The 21,993-nt window shown below is 35.8% G+C and overlaps 1 protein-coding gene across 5 annotated transcripts in view; it reads left to right on the top strand.

The window, feature by feature from the left end:
* TSGA10 (testis specific 10) overlaps window positions 1–18,170 on the top strand; it is a 152,244-nt gene extending 134,074 nt beyond the window's left edge. For 4 of the 5 annotated variants that reach the window (XM_059134717.1, XM_059134716.1, XM_059134715.1 and 1 more), the window contains exons 18-20: window positions 3,290–3,394; window positions 3,576–3,725; window positions 17,199–18,170. In XM_059134717.1, the coding sequence (XP_058990700.1) occupies window positions 3,290–3,394; window positions 3,576–3,725; window positions 17,199–17,223 (280 nt within the window). In that variant the 3' untranslated portion in view covers window positions 17,224–18,170. Of the gene's footprint in view, window positions 1–3,289; window positions 3,395–3,575; window positions 3,726–17,198 lie in introns of those variants that run through there. The other variant, XR_009344836.1, reaches the window with a different exon arrangement.
* The last annotated feature ends 3,823 nt before the right edge of the window (window positions 18,171–21,993 follow it).

Genomic DNA, 21,993 nt, shown 5'->3' with positions numbered 1-21,993 from the left:
CAAATCAAACCAACTCCACACATAAGAAGGGAAATCATCAAGATTAGAGCAGAGATCAATGAGGTAGAAACCAGAGATACAGTAGAACGTATCAATGAAACTAGAAGCTGGTTTTTTTGAAAGAATCAATAAGATCGATAAACCATTGGCAACACTAATCCAAAAGAAAAGAGAGAAAGCGCCAAATTCATAAAATTATAAATGAAAAGGGAGAGATCACAACAAACACCAAGGAAGTAGAAACAATCATCAGAAGTTATTATCAACAGTTATATGTCAATAAGCTAAGCAACCTAGATGAAATGGATGCATTCCTGAAAAACTATAAACTCCCAAAATTGAACCAGGAAGAAATTGACAACCTGAATAGACCAATATTTAGTAATGAGATTGAAGCAGTGATCAAAAACCTCCAAAAAACTAGAGCCCAGGATCTTGTGGATTCCCTAGGGAATTCTACCAAACTTTCGAAGAAGAAATAACACCTATTCTTCTGAAGCTGTTTCAAAAAATTGAAGCAGAAGGAAAGCTTCCAGACTCTTTCTATGAAGCCAGCTTTTCCCTGATCCCCAAACCAGGCAAAGACCCTACCAAATTGGAGAATTTCAGACCAGTATCACTGATGAATATGGATGCTAAGATTCTCAACAAGATCCTAGCAAACAGGATCCAACAGCACATCAAAAAGATTATCCACCATGACCAGGTGGGATTCATCCCTGGGCTACAAAGATGGTTCAACTTTTGCAAATCAATCGATGTGATAGAACAAATTAATAAGAGAAGAGAGAAGAACCACATGGTCCTCTCAATTGATGCAGAAAAAGCATTTGACAAAATCTAGCATCCATTCTTGATTAAAACACTTCAAAGTATAGGGATAGAGGGAACATTCCTGAATTTCATAAAATCTATCTATGAAAGACTCACAGCAAATATCATCCTCAATGGGAAAAAGCTTGCAGCCTTCCTGTTGAGATCAGGAACACGACAAGGATGCCCACTCTCACCACTCTTGTTAAACATAGTATTAGAAGTCCTGGCAACAGCAATCAGACAACAAAGAGAAATAAAAGGTATCCAAATTGGCAATGAAGAAGTCAAACTCTCTTTCTTCGCAGATGACATGATTCTTTATATGGAAAACCCAAAAGACTCCACCCCCAAACTACTAGAACTCATACAGCAATTCAACAATGTGTCAGGATACAAAGTCAATGTACAGAAACCAGTGGCTTTCTTAAACACTAACAATGAAAATACAGAAAGGGAAATTAGAGAATCGATTCGATTTACTATAGCACCAAGAACCATAAGATACCTGGGAATAAACCTTACCAAATAGGTAAAGGAACTGTACTCGAGGAACTACAGAACACTCGTGAAAGAAATTGAAGAAGACACAAAAAGATGGAAGACCATTCCATGCTCTTGGATCGGAAGAATAAACATTGTTAAAATGTCTATACTTTTAATGCCATTCTGATAAAAATTCCACCAGTATTTTTCAAAGAGCTGGAACAAATAATCCTAAAATTTGTATGGAATCAGAAGAGGCCCCGAATAGCGAAGGAAATGTTGAAAAACAAAAATAAAACTGGGGACATCATGTTACCTGATTTCAAGCTTTACTACAAAGCTGTGATCACCAAGACAGCATGGTACTGGCATAAAAACAGACACATAGACCAGTGGAACAGAGTAGAGAGCCCAGATATGAACCCTCAACTCTATGGGCAAATAATCTTTGACAAAACAGGAAAAAATATACAGTGGAAAAAAGACAGTCTCTCCAATAAATGGTACTGGGAAAACTGGGCAGCTATATGTAGAAGAATGAAACTCGACCATTCTCTTACATCGTACACATAGATAAACTCAAAATGGATAAAAGACCTCAACGTGAGATAGGAATCCATCAGAATCCTAGAGGAGAACATAGGCAGTAACTTCTTCAATATCAGCCACAGCAACTTCTTTCAAGATATGTCTCCAAAGGCAAAGGAAAAGCGAAAATGAACTTTTGGGACTTCATGAAGATCAAAAGCTTCTGCGCAGCAAAGGAAACAGTTAACAAAACAAAGAGGGAACCCATGGAATGGGAGAAGATATTTGCAAATGACAGTACAGACAAAAGGTTGATATCCAGAATCTATAAAGAACTCCTCAAACTCAAAACACACAAAAGAGACAATCATATTAAAAGGGGGGGGGCAGAAGATATGGACAGACACTTCTCCAATAAAGACATACAAATGGCTATCAGACACATGAAAAAATGTTCTTCATCATCACTAGCCATCAGGGAGATTCAAATTAACCACATTGAGATACCACCTTACACCAGTTAGAATGGCTAAAATTAGCAAGACAGGAAACAACATGTGTTGGAGAGGATGTGGAGAAAGGGGAATCCTCTTACACTGTTGGTGGGAATGCAAGTTGGTGCAGCCACTTGGGAGAACAGTGTGGAGATTCCTCAAGAAATTAAAAATAGAGCTTCCCTATGACCCTGCAATTGCACTCCTGGGTATTTACCGCAAAGATACAGATGTAGTGAAAAGAAGGGCTATCTGTACCCCAATGTTTATAGCAGCAATGGCCACAGTCGCTAAACTGTAGAAAGAACCAAGATCCCCTTCAACGGACAAATGGGTAAGGAAGATGTGGTCCATATACACTATGGAGTAGTATGCCTCCATCAGAAAGGATGAATACCCACTTTTGTAGCAACATGGACGGGACTGGAAGAGAATATGCTGAGTGAAATAAGTCAAGCAGAGAGAGTCAATTATCATATGGTTTCACTTATTTGTGGAGCATAACAAATAGCATGGAGGACAAGGAGAGATGGAGAGGAGAAGGGAGTTGAGGGAAATTGGAAGGGGAGGTGAACAATGAGAGACTATGGACTCTGAAAACAATCTGAGGGTTTTGAAGGGGCGTGGGGTGGGAGGTTGGGGGAATCAGGTGGTGACTATTAGAGGGGGCACGGATTGCACAGAGCACTGGATGTGGTGCAAAAACAATGAATACTGTTATGCTGAAAAGAAATAAAAAATTTGAAAAAACTAATTGAATGGGACTGAGAGAGCTTAGCCTTTTCAAGTAGGCTATATTCATATTCACTACTTCTAAAATTGGCATATTTTAGATGTACTAATACATCCATAAAAATCAGTCTGGCATGGTTCCTACTGAGCAACCATTGCCAACATGGTTTAATGTGGTAAGTCCTAGCTATATTTTAAATTTAATCAGCTGTCACTCTTACTTTTTTTGAATACAGGGCCATCCAGAGTAGAGATGTGGCCCAGTTCAGAAATGTTGTAACACAGTTGGAAGCTGATTTAGACATTACCAAACGACAACTAGGGACAGAGCGCTTTGAAAGGTAAGTTCGTCTCTATGCAGTGTTCAGTCTGGAAAGCATTGTTGTTGTTGTTGTTTTTACATAACAACAGATTTTGATAATTTCATGACAGCTTTTAAAGTATGAACTGAACTACAGTTTTATGATGGTATTAGTAACATCACTGGATATAAAATTTAAAAGCCTCACTATTTTGCTTCAGGGAAAGGGCTGTACAAGAACTTCGCCGCCAGAATTACTCAAGTAATGCTTATCATATGAGTTCTACAATAAAGCCAAATACAAAATGTCATTCACCAGAACGTGCTCACCATCGATCTCCTGACCGAGGCCTAGATCGATCATTAGAAGAGTAAGTAGTTCAAGGATCCATTCTCTGGAGACCATATATAAAATTTGAGGAAGTAAGGAAGTTCAAATCAGTCTATCATTAATAGTGCTATTTAAACACAATTACATCATTAAGTATATAGACATAAAACTGAAATATTTTGATGATTAGTTTTATGTAAATTTACTAAAATAAAAGATCTTTATCTAATGTTTATATAAGTTATATATTTAAAATGTAATTTTATTCTTATTCTAAAACTTAAATTTTTCCATATGCTCACATTAACAAAATATTAGATAATTACAGCACTATAAAATGCTTATGCTTTAGGAAAGCAGTTTATTTTTCAGAGGAAAATATTTTAGATATATTCTGATGTGTCACAAATTTTGTACAAATGCTTGAATTTCGAAATAAATTCAAACTTATAAAAAGTTATAAAAATAAAGTAATGCGGGGGAGGAGTCAAGATGGCGGAGAAGTAGCAGGCTGAGACTACTTCAGCTAGCAGGAGATCAGCTAGATAGCCTATGTAAAGATTGCAAACACCTGCAAATGCATCGGCAGATCGAAGAGAAGAAGAACAGCAATTCTGGAAACAGAAAACCACTTTCTGAAAGGTAGGACTGGTGGAGAAGTGAATCCAAAGGGAAGGGAAGATAGGCCCCAGGGGGAGGGGCCGGCTCCCAGCAATCGGTGGAGCAACGGAGCACAAAATCAGGACTTTTAAAAGTCTGTTCCACTGAGGGACATTGCTCCAGATGCTAAACCGGGGCGAAGCCCACGCGCGGTCAGCGTGGCCTCAGGTCCTGCAGGGTCACAGAAGTATCGGGGGTGTCTGAGTGTTGCAGAGCTTGCGGGTATTGGAACGGGAAAACTGGCTACAGAGACAGAGCTGACAGTAAGCTCACAGCTCGGTGTTACCTTGAACCAGCCACAGGCTCGGTGAGCTAGGAGCGCGGCCGGAGGTCAGGCAGATGGGAGTAACTGGGCACTGGTCTCTGAGGGCTCACTGAGGAGTGGGGCCCGGGGCTCTCGGCTCCTCTGGGCCGGAGACCAGGAGGCCGCCATTTGTATTCCCGTCCTCTGGAACTCTACGGAAAGTGCTCAGGGAACAAAAGCTCCTGAAAGCAAACCTGAGCGGATTACTCAGCCCGGCCCCTGGTAAGGGCGGTGCAATTCCGCCTGGGGCAAAGACACTTGAGAATCACTACACCAGGACCCTCCCCCAGAAGATCAACAAGAAATCCAGCCAAGACCAAGTTGACCTACCAAGGAGTACGGTTTCAATACCAAGGAGAGCAGCAGAATTCCAGAAGAGGAGAAAGCAAAGCACGGAACTCATGGCTTTCTCCCTGTGATTTTTTTAGTCTTGCAGTTAATTTAATTTTTTTCTTTTTCATTTTTTTTTTCTCGCCTTCTGGTAAATTTTTTTTTAACTTTTACCCTTTTCTTTTTTAACGTTTTTTTAACTAGTTTATCTAATAAATATATTTTTTCTTTCTTATATTTTTCTTTATTCGTTTTCTAAAATTCTTTTCTTTTCTTTCTCTTTTCTTTTTTTTCTTTCTTCCTTTTTGAACCTCTTTTTATCCCCTTTCTCCCCCCTCACGATTTGGGATCTCTTCTAATTTGGTTAAAGCATATTTTCCTGGGGTTGTTGCCACCCTTTTAGTATTTTACTTGCTCCTTCATATACTCTTATCTGGACAAAATGACAAGACGGAAAAATTCAACACCAAAAAAAGAACAAGAGGCAGTACCGAAGGCTAGGGATCTAATCAATACAGACATTGGTAATATGTCAGATCTAGAGTTCAGAATGACAATTCTCAAGGTTCTAGCCGGGCTCGACAAAGGCATGGAAGATATTAGAGAAACCCTCTCGAGAGATATAAAAGCCCTTTCTGGAGAAATAAAAGAACTAAAATCTAACCAAGTTGAAATTTAAAAAGCTATTAATGAGGTGCAATCAAAAATGGAGGCTCTCACTGCTAGGATAAATGAGGCAGAAGAAAGAATTAGTGATATAGAAGACCAAATGACAGAGAATAAAGAAGCTGAGCAAAAGAGGGACAAACAGCTACTGGACCATGAGGGGAGAATTCGAGAGATAAGTGACACCATAAGACAAAACAACATTAGAATAGTTGGGATTCCAGAAGAAGAAGAAAGAGAGAGGGGAGCAGAAGGTATACTGGAGAGAATTATTGGGGAGAATTTCCCCAATATGGCAAAGGGAACGAGCATCAAAATTCAGGAGGTTCAGAGAACGCCCCTCAAAATCAATAAGAATAGGCCCACACCCCGTCACCTAATAGTAAAATTTACAAGTCTCAGTGACAAAGAGAAAATCCTGAAAGCAGCCTGGGAAAAGAAGACTGTAACATACAGTGGTAAAAATATTAGATTGGCAGCTGACTTATCCACAGAGACCTGGCAGGCCAGAAAGAGCTGGCATGATATTTTCAGAGCACTAAACAAGAAAAACATGCAGCCAAGAATACTATATCCAGCTAGGCTATCATTGAAAATAGAAGGAGAGATTAAAAGCTGCCAGGACAAACAAAAACTGAAAGAATTTGCAAACACCAAACCAGCTCTACAGGAAATATTGAAAGGGGTCCTCTAAGCAAAGAGAGAGCCTACAAGTGGTAGATCAGAAAGGAACAGAGACCATGTACAGTAACAGTCACCTTACAGGCAATACAATGGCACTAAATTCATATCTCTCAATAGTTACCCTGAATGTGAATGGGCTAAATGCCCCAATCAAAAGACACAGGGTATCAGAATGGATAAAAAACCAAAACCCATCAATATGTTGCCTCCAAGAAACTCATTTTAAGCCCGAAGACACCTCCAGATTTAAAGTGAGGGGGTGGAAAAGAATTTCCCATGCTAATGGACATCAGAAGAAAGCAGGAGTGGCAATCCTTATAGCAGATCAATTAGATTTTAAGCCAAAGACTATAATAAAAGATGAGGAAGGACACTATATCATACTCAAAGGGTCTGTCCAACAAGAAGATCTAACAATTCTAAATATGCCCCCAACGTGGGAGCAGCTAACTATATAAACCAATTAATAACAAAGTCAAAGAAACACATCAACAATAATACAATAATAGTAGGGGACTTTAACACTCCCCTCACTGAATGGACAGATCATCCAAGCAAAAGATCAGCAAGGAAATAAAGGCCTTAAACGACACACTGGACCAGATAGACATCACAGGTATATTCAGAACATTTCATCCCAAAGCAACAGAATACACATTCTTCTCTAGTGCACATGGAACATTCTCCAGAATAGATCACATCCTCGGTCCTAAATCAGGACTCAACCGGTATCAAAAGATTGGGATCATTCCCTGCATATTTTCAGACCACAATGCTCTAAAGCTAGAACTCAACCACAAATGGAACTTTGGAAAGAACCCAAATACATTGAGACTAAACAGCATCGTTCTAAAGAATGAATGGGTCAACCGGGAAATTAAAGAAGAATTGAAAAAAATCATGGAAACAAATGATGATGAAAATAAATCGGTCCAAAATCTGTGGGACAAAACAAAGGCAGTCCTGAGAGGAAAATATATAGTGGTACAAGCTGCCTTTCTCAAGAAACAAGAAAGGTCTCAGGTACACAGCTTATCACTACACCTAAAGGAGCTGGAGAAAGAACAAGAAAGAAACCCTAAACCCAGCAGGAGAAGAGAAATCATAAAGATCAGAGCAGAAATCAATGAAATAGAAACCGAAAAAACAATAGAACAAATCAACGAAACTAGGAGCTGGTTCTTTGAAAGAATTAATAAGATTGATAAACCCCTGGCCAGACTTATCAAAAAGAAAAGAGAAAGGACCCAAATAAATAAAATCATGAATGAAAGAGGAGAGATCACAACTAACACCCAAGAAATACAATTATAAGAACATACTATGAGCAACTCTATGCCAACAAATTTGACAATCTGGAAGAAATGGATGCATTCCTAGAGACATATAAACTACCTCAACTGAACCAGGAAGAAATAGAAAGCCTGAACAGACCCATAACCAGTAAGGAGATTGAAACAGTCATTAAGAATCTCCAAACAAACAAAAGCCCAGGGCCAGACGGCTTCCCGGGGGAATTCTACCAAACATTTAAAGAAGAACTAATTCCTATTCTCCTGAAACTGTTCCAAAAAATAGAAATGGAAGGAAAACTTCCAAACTCATTTTATGAGGCCTGCATCACCTTGATCCCAAAACCAGACAAGGATCCCATCAAAAAAGAGAACTACAGACCAATATCCTTGATGAACACAGATGCAAAAATTCTCACCCAAATACTAACCAATAGGATTCAATAATAGTACATTAAAAGGATTATTCACCACGACCAAGTGGGATTTTTTCCAGGGCTGCAAGGTTGGTTCAACATCTGCAAATCAGTCAATGTGATACAACACATCAATAAAAGAAAGAACAAGAACCATATGATACTCTCAATAGATGCTGAAAAAGCATTTGACAAAGTACAGCACCCCTTCCTGATCCAGACTCTTCAAAGTGTAGGGATAGAGGGCACATACATCAATATCATCAAAGCCATCTATGAAAAACCCACCACAAATATCATTCTCAATGGAGAAAAACAGAAAGCTTTTCTGCTAAGGTCAGGAACACGGCAGGGATGTCCATTATCACCACTGCTATTCAACATAGTACTAGAGGTCCTAGCCTCAGCAATAAGACAACAAAAGGAAATTAAAGGCATCCAAATCGGCAAAGAAGAAGTCAAATTATCACTCTTCGCAGATGATATGATACTATATGTGGAAAACCCAAAAGACTCCACTCCAAAACTGCTAGAACTTGTACAGGAATTCAGTAAAGTGTCAGGATATAAAGTCAATGCACAGAAATCAGTTGCATTTCTCTACACCAACAACAAGACAGAAGAAAGAGAAATTAAGGAGTCAATCCCATTTACAATTGCACCCAAAACCATAAGATACCTAGGAATAAACCTAACCAAAGAGGCACAGAATCTATACTCAGAAAACTATAAAGTACTCATGAAAGAAATTGAGGAAGACACAAAGAAATGGAAAAATGTTCCATGCTCCTGGATGGGAAGAATAAATATTGTGAAAATGTCTATGCTACCTAAAGCAATCTACACATTTAATGCAATTCCTATCAAAGTACCATCCATCTTTTTCAAAGAAATGGAACAAATAATTCTAAAATTTATATGGAACCAGAAAAGACGTCGAATAGCCAAAGGAATATTGAAAAAGAAAGCCAAAGTTGGTGGCATCACAATTCCGGACTTCAAGCTCTATTACAAAGCTGTCATCATCAAGACAGCATGGTACTGGCACAAAAACAGACACATAGATCAATGGAACAGAATAGAGAGCCCAGAAATAGACCCTCAACTCTATGGTCAACTAATCTTCGACAAAGCAGGAAAGAATGTGCAATGGAAAAAAGACAGCCTCTTCAATAAATGGTGCTGGGAAAATTGGACAGCCACATGAAGAAAAATGAAATTGGACCATTTCCTTACACCACACACGAAAATAGACTCAAAATGGATGAAGGACCTCAATGTGTGAAAGGAATCCATCAAAATCCTTGAGGAGAGCACAGGCAGCAACCTCTTTGACCTCAGCCGCAGCAACATCTTCCTAGGAACAACGCCAAAGGCAAGGGAAGCAAGGGCAAAAATGAATGATTGAGACTTCATCAAGATCAAAAGCTTTTGCACAGCAAATGAAACAGTTAACAAAATCAAAAGACAACTGACAGAATGGGAGAAGATATTTGCAAACGACATATCAGATAAAGGACGAGTGTCCAAAATCTATAAAGATCTTAGCAAACTCAACACCCAAAGAACAGATAATCCAATCAAGAAATGGGCAGAGGACATGAACAGACATTTCTGCAAAGAAGACATCCAGATGGCCAACAGACACATGAAAAAATGCTCCATATCACTCGGCATCAGGGAAATACAAATCAAAACCACAATAAGATATCACCTCACACCAGTCAGAATGGCTAAAATCAACAAGTCAGGAAATGACAGATGCTGGCGAGGATGTGGAGAAAGGGGAACCCTCCTACACTGTTGGTGGGAATGCAAGCTGGTGCAGCCACTCTGGAAAACAGCATGGAGATTCCTCAAAATGTTGAAAATAGAACTGCCCTATGACCCAGCAATTGCACTACTGGGTATTTACCCTAAAGATACAAACGTAGTGGTCCAAAGGGGCACGTGCACCCGAATGTTTATAGCAGCAATGTCCACAATAGCCAAACTATGGAAAGAACCTAGATGTCCATCAACAGATGAATGGATCAAGAAGATGTGGTATATATACACAATGGAATACTATGCAGCCATCAAAAGAAATGAAATCTTGCCATTTGCGACAACATGGATGGAACTAGAGCGTATCATGCTCTGCGAAATAAGTCAGGCGGAGAAAGACAACTATCATATGATCTCCCTGATATGAGGAAGTGGTGTTGCAACATGGGGGCTTAAGTGGGTACGAGAAGAATAAATGAAGGAAGATGGGATTGGGAGGGAGACAAACCATAAGTGACTCTTAATCTCACAAAACAAACTGAGGGTTGCTGGGGGGAGGGGGTTTGGGAGAAGGGGGTGGGATTATGGACATTGGGGAGGGTATGTGCTTTGGTGAGTGCTGTGAAGTGTGTAAACCTGGTGATTCAGAGACCTGTACCACTGGGGATAAAAATACATGTTTATAAAAAATAAAAAATTATATTAAAAAAAAAAAAGTCAAAGCTCTGCAAAAAGTAATAACCAGAGAAGTATTACTTTCTCTTATATACCCTCCATCCCGTGTCCCCCATATTGCTTTATGGTTTATATAATGACATTCAGGTATATTTTTCTTTTCATATGCAAAAGGTCGCATACTATATATGTTTCTTTACACTTTTCTTTTCTCACTTCTTTTAGTAGTCAGTTTATATTCATACAGTTTCCCCTTGTTCCTTTTTATAGTTGCATAGTATTCCATACCATAGTTATGCAACTGACCTCCTATATTTGGACATTTAGGTAGTTTTCAACAATTTGCAATTACAAATAAGACTACAATGAATGTATTTTCATATTGGTGGAGGTGTATCTTCAGGATAAATTCCTAGAAGCAGGGTTTCTGGGTCAAAGGGTAAATGTGTATGTATATAGTTTGGTTAAATAGTGCCAAAATCCCCCTCTGCCAGGGTTGTAGTATTTTTCATTCCCACCAACTATGGTTTAAAGTGCCTGTTTCTCTACAGCATCATCAGCAGAGTATACTGTCAAGTTCTTGAGTTTTTGTGAGTATGGTGGGTAAGAAATGGTATTTCAGTGTAGTTGTAATTTGCATTTATTTCTCTTTTTATGAGTGAATTTTAATATCTTTTCATATGTTTAAGGGCTGTTTTATATCTTTTTTTAAAATTAGCCATTTCTTTTGCCCATTTTTCTAATGGAATGTTCTCTTTTTGTTAAATTTTCTTTGTAAATGTGGGAAATTAACTTTTTTTATTTACAAAGCAGTTTTTATTTCTCACTTTTACTTTTAGTACATGAATTTTTCAATGTTATCAAAAAGTAAACTATTATCTTTATCCTCCCACCCCCATTGACTTTGCTGAGAAATGAATCACATTGCTTTCTGCTAACATATTTAATGAGCAACAATAGATTTATTTCACATTATAAAAGAATAATGGGAAATTAACTTTTTATTACTGATATATGTTGCAAATATTTTCTTCCATTTTGTCACTTTTCTTTTGAATTTACTTAAACTATTTTTTACATGGAAAAGTTTCTGTTTTTATGTAGTCAAATTTTTAAATATATTTTAAACATCCACTTTCTGTTTATAGTTAGAAAAATCTTTTCTTATACCCAGATACATAACAGAGAAAATCAGTGTTTTTAGTTTCAATGTTTTAGTACTTAAATAAGTATTATATACATATATATATAAAACACTTATTACATTTAGATTTCTGCTTCATTTAAAGTTAATTTTATATATGGTATGAAAAATGCGTCTAATTTTACTTTTTTCCAAATGACTAACCCGTTTTTCAAAGATAATTTAGTAAAAATATTTTGTCCAAGTGATTCAAGTCTCTCTCTGGACTTTCTCTTCTGTTCCTTTGGGTTTATGTATGTTCAAATCCCACACTATTTTAATTATAGAGCCTTTGTAATATTTTTCATTTTTTAGGACTAGTTTGATGGTTTGCTGGTAAACTGGCTCTCCGAAGAAGGGAAGGGAGCAGTCCTGATTTGTAGCATTTGCCAATTTCAATGGTGTAAATATGTCCACTGTGGCCAGGAAGCCACTTTGTTTGTTTCCTCTTTCTTTCTTGTTTTCTTTTTTTTTTCTTTCTCTTTCTTTATGTTAATGTGTAGTTGATATACAGTGTTATCTTAGTCTCAGGTGTACAATATAGTGATTACACAATTCTACATATTCTATAAATATATTGTACAGTTTCAAGCTACCAAGCTAGTTTAACCACCAGCTCACAAAATTTCTGAATATTTACAATCAGCTGTGAGCCAGCTCCAGCATACTGATAATCTACCGCCTATAGGAGCACTTCCTTTTAAGTATTTGCCTATATTTTCATGTGAGTTTGTTTTGTATGTTACACAACTAATGAATCGTTGAACACTACAACAAAAACTTAGAATGTTGCATCTGAAAGTAGCATTAGCTTATCTAGCTCCAATTTAAAAAGCCCATTGGAATTTTTATTAGAATCACATGAAATTTATAAATTAACTTGGGGAGAACTGACATCTTGGTAATGTTGAGCTGTCCTAACCAAAAAACAAGGATTTCCTTCCATTTTTTCAAACTCACATGTGTCATTCAAGAATAATAAAAAATAGGGGCACCTGGGTGGCTCAGTGGGTTAAAACCTCTGCCTTCAGCTCAGGTCATGATCTCAGGGTCCTGGGATCAAGCCCTGCATCAGGCTCCCTGCTCAGTGGGAAGCCTGCTTCCCTTCCTCTCTCTCTGTCTACTTATGATCTCTGTCAAATAAATAAAATCTTAATAAAAAAAGAATAATTAAAAAAATAAATAAATAAAATCAAAAGCTTTTTTTAATTAAAAATGAGTTGCAGTTTTCTTTATATAGGTTTTGAACATTTCTTAAGTTTATTCCTAAATAGTTTATCTTTAGTTTTTTCTCCCCATTCATTTTCTCTTCAAAAAATGCTATTTTTGCATGTTAATTTATCATCACATTATTGTGCTAGATTTTTTTATTGTTTCATTGAGTTTTATTATTGATTAATTAGAGGAGTCCAGATATGTTATCAAGTCATCTGCAAAAAAGAGATCATTTTATTTCTTCTTTCCCTATTTTTATCTCTTGAATTGTATTCTCTAATTAATTGCAATAGCTAGTATCCTCAGAATAGTGATAAACAGTAGTGGAGAAAATGGGCACCTTTGTTTTGATTTTGACCTTAAGTGGAAATGCCTCTAGGGTTTGTCAAGTAAATTTAAGATGCTGGCTTTAGGACTGAGGTGTAAATGTTTTATGATATCTGCCCATTTTTATTTTCTCAAGATTTTCTATTTTATTAGGAATGGGTGTTTAATTTTTTCAAGGGCTTTTTCAGCATCTGTAGAGATATGGTTTTTCTCTTTAGAACTATAACTTTGTGAATTATTTGAAAAGATTTTCAGATATTGAACCATCTTTGAATTTATGGTATAAACCTTACTTGGTCTTAATGTATTCTATTCTTAATGTTCACTCATATTTTATTGTAGATTTGTGTATCAATATTTGTGATATTGGTCTATAATTTTTTTCTTTCTACTCTCTTAGCAAGTTTAGATATCAGTGTTATATTTGCTGCAAAAAAGGAATTTGCGAGTTTTCACTTACAGTGCTTTGAAACAATTTATGTAGTTTGTGATCATCTCTAAGGATTTGTTTGGGTTCACCTTTGAAACCACACAGTCTTGGTTCTTTCTTTTTTGTGATATTTCCTTGATAAATTTTTCTGTTTGGGGGGGTTGTTTTAAGCTTTTAATCTCTATTTGTCTAAAAATAATCTATTTTCTCTAGGATCAATTATTTATTTATTTATTTTTAAACAATTTTTTTTTTAAGATTTTATTTATTTGTCAGAGAGAGGGAGAGAGAGAGCGAGCACAGGCAGACAGAATGGCAGGCAGAAGCAGAGGGAGAAGCAGGCCCCCTGCAGAGCAAGGAGCCCAATGTGGGACTCGATCCCAGGATGCTGGGATCATGACCTGAGCCGAAGGCACTGCTTAACCAGCTGAGCCACCCAGGCGTCTCGTAGGATCAATTTTTTTAAAAGATTTTATTTATTTGAGAGACTGAAAGAAAGAGAGCACGAATGTATACATGAGTGGGGGAGGGATAGAGGGAGAGGGAGAAGCAGACTCCCCACTGGAGTCTCAAGATGGAACTCATCCCGAGACCCTGGGATCATGACCTGAGCTGGAGGCAGATACTTAACCAACTGAGCCATGAGGTGCCTCTCAGTTTTTGAATTTATTTGCACAGAAGAAACCAATGCTTTATCTTGTGAATTTTTAAATTTCCTTTTTATAAATAGCTATATCCCATTGGCATTTCTTAATTGTAGATATGTGCTTTCCTCTTCTATTTCTTTGTTACCTTAGCCAGTGACTTGTTTACTTTGTTTATTGCCTCAAAGAATAGCTTTTTGATTTATTGATTTATTTTATCTTACTAATTTATGGTTTCATTTATCTTATTTCTTTCCTCTGCTATCTTTTTATTTACTTGGTTGGTTTTGTTCCCTCAGTATTTTAAGTTAGGAATTTAATTCATTTATTGCCATTCTTTCATTCTTATTGATATAAATACTATGAATTTTCCAGTGATCATTACTTTAAATGTATCCCATAGATTCTGATATGTTGTTTTTATTATCATTTTTTTAGAAGTTCTGTAATTTCTGTTTGTGTTTTCACTTTTACCCAAGAGTTATTTGATAGAAAATCTTATAATTTCCAGTTAGAAGAGCTTTTTGTGTTTCCATTTCATTTTTAAATTTCTAGTGTTATTGCATTGTGATTAGAGAGTATTGTTTATAATGTTTCTATTGCGGAGACTACTGATGTTTTCTTTGTACTTTACTACATGATGAATTTGTGTGGATAGTTCATGTGCCCCTGAAAAAATGTATTCTTTCTTATCAAGATATATATTTCTAGTGTGTGTATATACATATAAAAGATTTACCTTTTTAATTTTATTTAGTTCTTTTATGTCATTTCTTAATTTTTATTCACTTGACCTGTTTTACTAAGAATGGTGCTCTAAAATCTCCTGTTAGTATTGTTTTTATTTCTTTATCTATCTCCTATAAATTTTGTTTTATGTAAGTTTGCTGTTTTGTTTGCTGCATGGATATTCAGAACTGCCGTATCTTCATTGTGGAATGTGGATTTTATGAAGTGTGCCTTTCTAATACATTTAATTTTTTGGAATTGGGAGGGACTTGGTGTCTACTTATCTAGTATTAGAGTTACAGGTACTTAATATCTCCATCTGCCTTGCAAATCTTTGTCCATCTCTTTATTTTTAGCTCTTCTGAGTCACTGAATTTTAAGTGTCTCTCTTATTTATAGTATGAATTTAAGTTTTGCTTTATGAGCCATTTTAAAATAGTGGATGAGGTAAGCTTCTTCACATTATTGACATGACTTTAAAATTTGGTCTCAACTCTGTCATATTATCATATGATAACTGTGTTTATTGTGTGACATTTACTGCATTTCTCAATTTGGTTATTCTTCGCTTTTGGTCATTTCTTTTGATATTCAAGGCTTGTATTTTATTATAGTAGTCACCTTCCTCTTAATAATTTAAAGAATGCCATTAATTCTCCTTTTTATTACTTAGCCTTTTGCTGTTAGTTTTAAATGGTATATTTTGACTGCCACCTATTAACAGTCAATGTATTTAATTTACTTTCCCCAACTGCTGATATGTTAACTACCCCTATATTTTTAACTCTTCAAAGTTGTCCGATAAATGGAATCACATATATATCCTCTAGTGGCTGACTTTCATGCAGCATAATATATTTGAGATATATCCAGGTTGTTAAATGGATCAGATTTTGTTGCATGTTCCTTTTAACTGCTGAGCAGTATTTCCTTGTATGTCCACACCACAGCTTTGTTTGCTTTTTATACTTTTTATTTTGAAATGACTACATTCTCACAAGTAGTTGCAAAAATAATACAGATAATCCCACATATATATATATATATATGATAAATGTATAATAAAATTTTATGTAACTACATTTTTTTAAAAAAGATAATCTTACATATCCTTACCCCAACTTCCCCAATGGCAATATCTTATAAACTGGGAAATTGATTTTGGTACAAAATGATTAACTAGGCCATAGGCCTTATTCAGATTTCATTTTTACATACACTCATATATATGTGTGTGGGTGCAGTTGGTTGTTGTTTTTTTTTTTTAAGATTTTTTATTTATTTGCCAGAGACAGAGGGAGAGTACACACAAGCAGGCAGAGAGGCAGGCAGAGGCAGTGAGAGAAGCAAGCTCTCTTCTGAGCAAGGAGCCTGATGTGGGATTTGATCCCAGGACCCTGGGATCATGACCTGAGCTGAAGGCAGTGGCTTAATCAACTGAGCCACCCAGGCGTCCCGGTTTTGTTTTGTTTGTTTGTTTGTTTGTTTTTAAATAAGACTCATCTACCACAGTTACAAGTGGAGTACCATACTATATTGTCCATCAGAACCAAGGAATTTGCTCCCTCTTGTGATAACCTTTTTATAAGTCACAGCCCTCCCCTCCTCCTCCCTGGAAAACACTAATATGTTCTTCATATCTTTAATTCTGTCATTTTGAGAATGTGATATAAATGAAATCACACACAGTGTATAACATTTTGAGATTGGATTTTTTCATTTAGCACAATGCCCTTGAGATCCATCCAAGTTGTATTTACAACCATAAAAGACTCTTAACTATAGGGAACAAACTGAGGGTCGCTGGAGGGGCTCTGGGTAGGGGGATGGGGTAAGTGGATGAAGGACATTAAGGAGGGCACTTGATGCAATGAGTAGTGGATGCTATATGCAGCTGATCAATCACTAAACTCTACCCCTGAAACTAATAATATACTATATGTTAACTAAATTGAATTTAAATTTGAAAAAGATAGTTCATTTCTTTTTATTGTTGAATATTATTCCATGTTATGGATATATCACAGTTTATGAAAGCTGAATAAAAAAGTACATTGTCTATGTTTTCCTTCACAGAGGCTGGGAAAATATTTTTAAGTATTAATAAAGTAATGTCAGAATACATGTTGTACATCAGTGAAATCTTAAATTTATTAAATTTATTAATCTGCAATTTTTTTCTCTCTCATAGGAATCTTTGCTATAGAGATTTCTGACACAGGAAAAGATTCTTCACATCCTTGGGAAAGGTCAAAGTTACAAACTGATTTTTTTTTTTTTTGCTACATGATTGCATTTATCTTTTGAATGCTTGACAATGTTAAATGTATTTATTAACTTTGTGCCTCTGAATCTCTGTTCTCATGTGCCATATTGCAGTGATCTGAGATGACTTATAAAAACAAAAATGCATATGGCTTTCTATCCGTGCAGTAATAGTGAGTGTAAAATCTGCTTACTTCACTATTGAACACTGTTATGTTAACTATCCGGAGTAAATAAAGAAGCTTATAAAAAGAGGGAAAAGTGTTTTTACAAAACTGATTTGCTTTCCTTTCTTGATATCTCAAATAATTGGTTGGTTAAATTTTTCTTTGTGATTTGTGCTTTCATTGATGGAGAAGTTGTGTCAAAATAGGCAAAGTTTACTAATACTGGCCTGGAACCCAATATTCCATTTGGGAACCAACCTGACATAATTTCCAGGCCATAATCTGATTTCAAAGCAGCAGATAGTAGGAGTGTTTCAGAGTTTTTAAATCCATAGTATTGTACCACTAATTAACATACATTTTCTGCAATTGTGTTTACCCATACTATTTTTAGAAAGGTAGGTGATGCTATATTGTCAAGAATGTAAGATTTTTTAAAAAATCTGTATTTTAATAAGTTTTCTTTACCATATTAAAGTACTGCAATCAACTTAATTGCCATTTTATTCATTTAACTTTTTTGCCTGTGGCAGGTGTCTGTAACTTAGAGTAACAAGTTTAGTGATGTTTTCTTATTTCTCCTAAAATTTCTTAAATCTCTTCCCTTTTCTAGCCATAGGCTTTGATTTAATGTTGATATTAAAGCCTGAACACTACTGTATTTTACTGATTGATATGAGCTATTTGTATTCTTTCCATTTTAATAAAAAAAAGTCCTGTCATTAATAATATTCATATGAAGTAGACAATTTCTCATTTTATGTAGTTACTATACAGTATCACTACAATAGAACAGTGCAATGATTTAGGTCTTGTTTAATCACTAGCACTCTAATATTTTACTATAAATCCATGCTATATATTGACTTTAGTTTGAGTTTTAAAAACCTTGAGGTTTACTCATCTAGTTCAAGACAGTCATTACAGCTTGGTTTTAAAAACTGAATAATTTAGGGGCACCTGGGTGGCTTAGTGGGTTAAAGCCTCTGCCTTTGACTCAGGTCATGATCCCAGGATCCTGGGATCGAGCCCTGCATTGGGCTCTCTGCTCAGTGGGGAGCCTGCTTCTTTTTCTCTCTGCCTGCCTCTCCGCCTACTTGTGATTTCTGTCTGTCAAATAAATAATAAATAAAATCTTTTAAAAAATTGAATAATTTAAAATAAGACATCCTTTTTATAAACATTTTAGAGAATAATATACAAAAAATTGTTCTTGCTATTATTAAGTAATATACTGATAAATATGAAAAATTAACCTTCGATAGGTGATACAGTGGCCTAAGCACTAGATCACCATAGCATTAACTTTAGTCTATCTACCTCCTAGAAGAGCTGACAAGGAGCTGAGTGTCACCTGTCATTTGCATTTAACATATGTTATATGTGGAGGGCAGTATGTGGGAAAAGGAGCGTGAGAGAATAGGAATGAACTACATGAGAAAATATTTCTGTATTTGATTCAAAGTATACTGTATTTGTGCTGTTAATTACAGAATATTTAAAGGAAAATTGTATGTTAAGTATGAAGGGGTCAATTTATCCAAAGGTTGGGAAACTGCAACTGTATTCTATGTTAAAACTCAAAGAAAGGATTTTTTTCTATGGTAGTATTTAAGAACACATATCATTTTAAACAAGATTCTAATCACTTCAGATAAATATGTAATAGCCCATCAATATGGTAGAGACTGTAAAATACATAATGCAGAAACTATATGAGACATATTCTTTTCTTGATGACAAAAAAATCTGAAAAAGAGCTCTCAGCTTTGAAATGTCATGTTCAAAACAAAGCTTCCACTCTTACTGAAGTAAGGGTATTTTAGAAAAAGATTGTTAACCCTCCAAGTTAAATATCTCATGGGTGTTGTGTTTCAGTAGACCTCAACTAAATTCAACTATGTCTCCCCCTTGCATTCTCTGCCTTTGTTTCCCACAGTAGAGTGTCATCAGCTACCACGTCAGAAGCCTGAGCCCTTGCCCACATGCCATCTCAGGTCACTCCATTCCCCTCTCACTCCACACACTCAGTCAACTTTAAATGTCATTTCCTACTACACAATATTGCTGAAAGAAATTAATTGCTGAAAGACCTAATTAAGTGAAAAGGCTTCCCACATTCATGGATTACAAGGCTTAATATTGTTAAGATGGCAGTATTCCCCCAAACCATCTCCAGTTTAAATATAATCCTTATCAAAATACCAGTGGAGTTTTGTTGTTGTTGTTTTGTGTTTTGTGTTTGTTTGTTTGTTTGTTTGTTTGCTGTAGAAATGGAAAAGCCAATCAGAAAATTTATGTGGAATTGCAAGGGACCCAGAATAGGCTAAAAAGTCTTGAAATAGAAGAACAAAGTTGAAGGATCCATATTTCCCAATTTCAAAAGTTAATACAAAGCTGAAGTAATCAAAATAGTGTGGTACTGGCATAAGGATAGACATATGAATGAAAGGAATAGAATTGAAAGTCCAGAAATAAACCCATACATCTATGGTCATTTGATTTTTGACAAAGGTGCCAAGACCATGCAATGGAAAAAGAGTAGTCTCTCCAGCAGTGATGCTGGGACACTTGGATAACCACACGCAAAAGAGTCTAGCTGGACCCTTACACACCACATACAAAAATCAACTCAAAATGGATCATAGCCTAAATTTACGTGCTAAACTATAAAACTCTTTGAAGAAAACATAGAGGCAAATCTTCATAGCCTTGGATTTCACAATGGTTTCTTACATATTATGACTTAAATGACAAGCAATTGAATAGATAAGGTGGATTTTAGCAGAATTAAAATCTTTGTGCATCAAAAGGCACTATGAAGAAAGTGAAAGATAACCCAAATAATAGGAGAAAATATTTTTAAATCATGTATCTAATAAGAGTGTTAATATCCAGAAAAATAAAGAATTTTTACAAACTGACAACAAAAAACAACCCAATTTAAAAAATGTACAAAAGACTTGAATAGGCAGTTCTCCAAAGAATGTATACCAATAGTCAATAAATACAAAAATACTAAATTCTCGTTAGTTATTAGAAAAATGGAAATCAAACTACAATAACATCACTTCATGTGCACTAAGATGGCTATCATAGGAAAGATGGAAAATTACAAATATTGATGAGGATGTGGAGAAATTGGAACCCATTGCTGGTGGAACTATAAAATGGTACAGCCACTGTGGGAAACAGTCTGGCAGTGCCTCAATAAATTAAACATAGAACTATCATATGACCCAGCAATTCGACTCCTAAGTATATATCCAAAAGAATGGCAAAAGTATTCAACAAATATTTGTACATGAATATTCACAGCAGCTCTAATTCAAAATAAGCAAAAGATAGAAACAAATGTCCAACAACTGATGAAAGAATAAACAGAATGTGATATATCCCTACAGTCCAATATTAGTCATAAATAGGAATGAGTTACTGTTACATGGATTGCCCTTGACAACGAAGTAAAATAATCTAGACATAAAACCACATATTTTAATATTCCATTTATATGCAATATCCACAATAGGCAAATCCATAGAAACAGTGCCAATTAGTGGCTGCCAGAGGGCAATGGAGAGAGACTGCCTAGTGGGAACAGGGTTTCTGTTTAGAGTGAGAGACAACTTTTAGAACAAGATAATGGTAATGGTTATACAACATTACAAATGCACTTAATGCCACTGAATTGTACAATTGTAAGTGGTTAAAGTGGTAAATATTATGTATATTTACCACAATAAAAAAAGTCATTTTCTCAAGTTTTCTCTGACTCCTAACATTGATCTAATAGGGTCAGATTCTAAAACACCCAGTATTTCTCCTTTAGAGGGCAGTTATAATTAATTATTTGTGTAATATTTGCACATATAATATTTGCACATTTGCTGCATATCTGCCTTCTTTACTGTAATACATATCAGGGCAGGGGATGATATCTACCTTCACCATTGTATCTGCTACTAGAGTGTAGCACAGTGCTTGACACATATTAGGTATTCTATAAACTCTCCTGGAACAAATAAAGAAATGAATTATCCCTAATTCCTGACAAGTCTATCTCATAAATATCTTTGGAATGAATCTACTTTTTTCTCTTCTCACTATAATCCAGACTGTAATAACCTCTTAATCTAGAATAATGCAACAGCCTCCTATTTGCTCTCTCTTCTTCCAGTCATACTTCCATTTAATCCATTCTTTACACTGTAATCAAAGAAATAGTTTTAAAACACAAGTACAATCACATCTCTCCACACACACATACCCTGTGAGTACCAAATTTGGCATTATGCTAAGCCTAAACTCTTTAACATTGTCCTCACAGACCTCTCTGATTAGCTGCTTCTTTTTTTCATCTCTTGAGTATCATAACTCATCCCACCTAGATTACAATTATATATTATACTTATTCTGAATTACTTTCAGCATTTGGAACAGCTTATGCTCTTTAATCTCTTGGCCTTTGCACATTCTCTTTCTTCTGCCAGGGTCACTCATTTTTTCCTCTCCCATTTCCCCTCCCAGCCTGCAAAATTCTTGTATGGCTTAACA

The sequence above is a fragment of the Mustela lutreola genome, chromosome 9 (assembly GCF_030435805.1).
Source record: "Mustela lutreola isolate mMusLut2 chromosome 9, mMusLut2.pri, whole genome shotgun sequence".
NCBI classification, from domain to species: Eukaryota; Metazoa; Chordata; class Mammalia; order Carnivora; family Mustelidae; genus Mustela; species Mustela lutreola.
Note: the sequence above shows the minus strand (reverse complement) of the source record. Positions and strands in the feature narration are given on the sequence as shown.